At 44.6% G+C, this 4,422-nt stretch overlaps 1 protein-coding gene and 1 pseudogene across 1 annotated transcript; one reads left to right on the top strand and one right to left on the bottom strand.

Annotated features, from left to right (window-relative positions):
- LOC101565659 overlaps positions 1-91 on the bottom strand; it is a 30,722-nt pseudogene extending 30,631 nt beyond the window's left edge.
- A 729-nt stretch (positions 92-820) lies between these two features.
- Lalba (lactalbumin alpha) lies at positions 821-2,505 on the top strand. Its single transcript, XM_004638662.2, has 4 exons — positions 821-950; positions 1,242-1,400; positions 1,873-1,948; positions 2,445-2,505. The coding sequence occupies exons 1-4, from the start codon at positions 821-823 to the stop codon at positions 2,503-2,505; spliced, it is 426 nt and encodes a 141-aa protein (XP_004638719.2).
- The last annotated feature ends 1,917 nt before the right edge of the window (positions 2,506-4,422 follow it).

Genomic DNA, 4,422 nt, shown 5'->3' with positions numbered 1-4,422 from the left:
GCCATCTTGCAAGATGGGAAAGAGCCCATTCTGTTTTTATCATAGTAGCTTGTAGTATAATTTCAAGTGCTGTCTTACCTTTGTTGTGCATGATTGTTTTTGCTATTTTAGGTCTCTTCTTTTCCAAATGAATTTTAGGATTGATTTCCCTAATTCTGTGAGATATGCTGTTGGAATTTTGGTTGGGATTGCATTAAATCTGTATAACGGTTTTGAGAGTATGGCCATTTTCACTGTATTGGTTCTTTCTACTCAAAAAGCATTTTCCGATAGCCTCTTCAGCTCCTCAGCCACAAACCACCATATCAAGGGCTTCTCCCTGGATGTTGTTCCTCATCTGGTTTGGCTAGACAGGTGCCAGCTCTGATCCTGGATGTGATGACATACACTCCCTTTCCACATTCTGTAAGGGGCGGGGAGAACAGATTGGCTAGGCACCTTTATTGTATTTTATGAGTGCCTCATTTGTGTTGGCCCTGAAGATCCCTTTGCTCCTTGAATACTGCTTCCTAGAACTATCCCCACAAGAAACAAAGATGTAATCGAAGCCAAGGGGGAAGTAGAATTATGCTTGGAACTTAGCATAGGTGAGAACAATTCTCAGTATTGACTAGATGTTGGGGAAGGGGAAGGAAAGTGGGGTGACATTATGGCAGGAAGCTGGCAAACTCAGTGTGTCTGCCTTGGCGTGACTAGTCTGTCTCCATCCTCTTCCTGGACAGAGGGCTTGGCGCCAGTGTTCCTGAAGGTCTCTCTGTGAATAAAAGGAGCTGCAGCCGAGTGGTGTCCCCATCTCAGGTCCATAGGGGCAGCTGCAGCAATGTCTCTCTTCCCGCTGTTTCTGGTTAGCATCCTGTTTCCTGCCGTTCAGGCCAAGCAACTCACGAAATGTGCACTGTCTCATGAGCTGCGCGACCTTGCTGGCTACCGAAACGTCACCCTGCCTGAATGTGAGTTTTCTCTTCCCTCATCCCATCCACTCCCCGGAGGTCTCTCCCAGTCCATTCCTCCTCTCCTTCACTTTCGCTTAGTTATCTAACAATTTTCTGATATTCTCAGCTATTGTCTACTCTTTTATTCAATTTATTCTCCAATCTTTCTGCCAATGTCTGATCCATTTGGAAACTATCTTCAACTCATTAAGATATTCTGTGCTTTGCTTGGCTAGAAGTTTGTTTTTTCTTGTCTGGGAGCTGCAGGTCCTCACTGCGCTGATCTAGATGCCTGCTCTTTCTCCTCAGGGACCTGCATCATATTTCATGTCAGTGGGTATGACACACAAGCCAAAGTAAAAAATAATAAAAACACAGAGTATGGACTCTTCCAGATAAGTGATAAAGATTTCTGTGCAAGCAGCCGGAATGTTCAGTCAAAGAGCATTTGTGGTATTTCATGTGACAGTAAGTAGACTCTTACCATTTTCCAGGTTTTTGGGAGGCTTTCCCCTGGGGTAATCTCTTTTTTGGGGTCAGGCGTACCTCCAGCTCCAGGGTTACAACTGGCTAGAATCCATCCACCTTCTGTGATGGAGAGTAACATGGCTATGTAAGAAGATATTTGGTTTTTTCATGATCACCAAAGACTCAGACCAAATATCATGAAGTTCAGAAGTGGACTCTCTGGGAGTGTTGAAGTCAGATGCTCTCTGTTTTCTGGTTCTCAGTGGATAGAGCTGATTTCTCCAGAGATGTCCCAGGAAACTGAAGGAAGTCCTTACTCATGGGTAGCCATTACTATGTCAACCCTTCATGTAGAAAGCTTCCAGGCATCATCCTTCATTAGAGAAGAATGAGACCCAGGAGGTAGGGGAGCTCATTATCTCTCTGGGTAACACCTCTTAGCTCTCCTTCCTTTCCTTACAACTCCTGCCAGAGCTCCTGGATGATGACCTTACTGATGACATAATGTGTGCCAAGAAGATCCTGGACATCAAAGGAATTGATCACTGGTGAATCCTACTTTTGTTTTCTGTTTTTCTCACTCCTCTTCCTCCTACCCCCTTGATCCATCATCACTCTTTCCTCTATCTCCTGGCTATCTAATCTAGAATATAGTGCCCAAGACAAAAGTCATCTAGCAGATGCACGTTTCCATTTTTAAGCCTTCCTTGCTGTGATCTTGTGTGGACAAATTTTTCTAATGAAACATCCCAGACTTCTTTTTTCCTGGCCATGAGTTTCTAGCACCACTTCTTTAAATTTATACCCTAAAGCAGGCCATTGGTATCATTGCATATCTTGGGCTACAACTACCTTACACCTTTCTTGGATTTAGAAAATGAGCCCTGCTCTTCTAGATGACCTAGTAGCCGCTACAATCTGTCTAGGAAAATCTTTCTGTGCTTTCCACCCACCTTGGCTCTCCTGAGGATGAAGCTAGCTTCATCTACAACTCCAGCCAAGACCCAGTCAGCCAGCTCACAGTTCCCCTTTCTCCATTGTCAGGTTGGCCCACAAACCACTCTGCTCTGACAGGCTGGAACAGTGGCACTGCGAGGCACCGTGAGCACCTGCTGCCTCTGCCGCCCTGCCCTTCCCATACACCGAGAAGTCCTCCTCCCTCGTGCTACCTCAGTTTGCCTCTTTCTACCCCTGAAATGGTTTGTCACTGATCCCTGGACTCCATAGTGACACTGTTTGACTCTTTTGGACTGTGCTCTAGGGTGTGTCTCTGAGGCACTGGACACTGGACACTCACTCAATGCCCCTGGTGGCACTTTATACCAACAAATCCCACCACTGTCCTCAATAAAGGCCTTGATTTGGAGTTCTTGGCTGTACTTTTTTTTTTTAATAAGGAAAGAGAAAATAAGAAAAGTGCTTGGACACAAAAACGGTAGCTCCCAGCTGTGCTCCATCTTTAGCCTGAAAAAGTAGGCTGAGCTTAGCACAGAAAGATTTCCTTAGCAATTCAACACGCCTTTGTTGGTCATCCAGTGAGTGAAAGAAGCCATAACCAAGAGGTATTCAATGTTATCCAAAGGGCCCTCCCTATCTTTCAAGAATTAGTAGAAGAGTCAAGTCAAACAATAAACAGCCATAATACATAAAATAGTATAAGAATCTACAGGGGAATTAGGAATGTGGCCTGGCATTTATAAAAGGAAAACTAATTTATATTTGAGGGGAAGTGGGAAAAAAAATGAAGCAAAGGTTAATAGAAGACTGGAATTTAAGCTGGTTTTGAGGTGTATGTGGGCTTTTGGCGGGAGGAGACGTGGTGTGGGAAAGGGTAGAATGGGTGGGGATCCGAGGCTCTGACTGGGTAGATTGAGAGGGCTGAGGGATTCCCTTGTCTGTAAGAAGGTTGGGAAAGTAACACCTTCTGTGGATATCAAAGTTCTATAAGGGGGACCTGATGGTTCACTTGCAGATTCCTAAGAACTTCGGCCCCTGGGCCTCTTGGTGCAGGCACTCTGCCCCCCATTCCTTGTACTTCGCCAGTTTTTATGAGGAGGTTTACAGAACTTTATTCTAATGGTCATGGGAGGTGTAAAAGAGGAGTTAGGAGACGTGCGTCCGAAAGTTTGCTTGTTTCGCTCGTGGTGGTGGGCATGTGGGCGATCATTTCTGTCCTCTGGGACTCAATTACTCACCTTAAAATGGGTGTTCTGTCTGGAGGTTGTGAGGTTTCTTCTTGCTTTGACAAACATTCCAAAACTACAGTTTAATTTTCCACATTTATGAATTATTGAGAGAAAAGTCACATTTTTCTTTCTACTGTTATTGCTTTCTTAAGATGTCTGATATTGCTGGTTGTGTTCTCTCCACCCCAGTACCACTTGGAGCTTTCACCAGTCATGCTTTCCTTGTCTTCAGAACAAACCATTGACTCCCAAATGAAGGCTGTATGTTTAGAGAACTTGTGGATGTAGACAAGGTGTTTGTGGGAGATTCCCTCCATACCCAGTGAAAACAAATTCTCAAGAAACAACTTAATACTAGTTATATATATTTAGTCTAAATTTAGACACAATGTGCAGTATCTTTAGTAGCATTCCATGGTTTTCCTTCCTAATGATAGGCCAACAGGCTTCCCCAAGTCTTCAGGCTCCATGCATGCCCTGTGCATTACGTACTTGAGGGGATGAGTTGGGTGGACATTGAGTCCACTGACACTGAACATCAGCTTCTTACCTATTAACCTGCCACAGCCAGATGCTCTAGAACATATGAGGCCCCAGCTCCCTTGAGGGGCTAGAGCAGGAATAGCACTAAAGCTGTGCTGGTTGGTCCCACAGCCTGGCCTATACTGGTCAACTTTGTGTCATTACAGTGAAACATCTGAGGCACCTTATTTATTTATTTTGGTACCAGGGATTGAACTCAGGACCCTATGCTTGCTAGGAAAGCACTTATTCTACTGAGCTATCTCCCTGGCTCAAAAGTTTGTGTGTGTGTATGTGTGTGTGTGTTTAGGTTT

The sequence above is a fragment of the Octodon degus genome, unplaced genomic scaffold, assembly GCF_000260255.1.
Source record: "Octodon degus isolate 3935 unplaced genomic scaffold, OctDeg1.0 scaffold00100, whole genome shotgun sequence".
Lineage (NCBI taxonomy): Eukaryota > Metazoa > Chordata > Mammalia > Rodentia > Octodontidae > Octodon > Octodon degus.
This window is presented reverse-complemented; position numbering and strand designations above follow the sequence as displayed.

Bases quoted from the DNA above. Each gene is read 5' to 3' on its own strand.
- Lalba (XM_004638662.2), top strand. From the start codon at position 821: ATGTCTCTCTTCCCGCTGTTTCTGGTTAGCATCCTGTTTCCTGCCGTT. The intron at 1,401-1,872 runs GTAAGTAGACTC...AACTCCTGCCAG, and splicing joins TTGTGGTATTTCATGTGACA to AGCTCCTGGATGATGACCTT. The intron at 1,949-2,444 runs GTGAATCCTACT...CTCCATTGTCAG, and splicing joins ATCAAAGGAATTGATCACTG to GTTGGCCCACAAACCACTCT.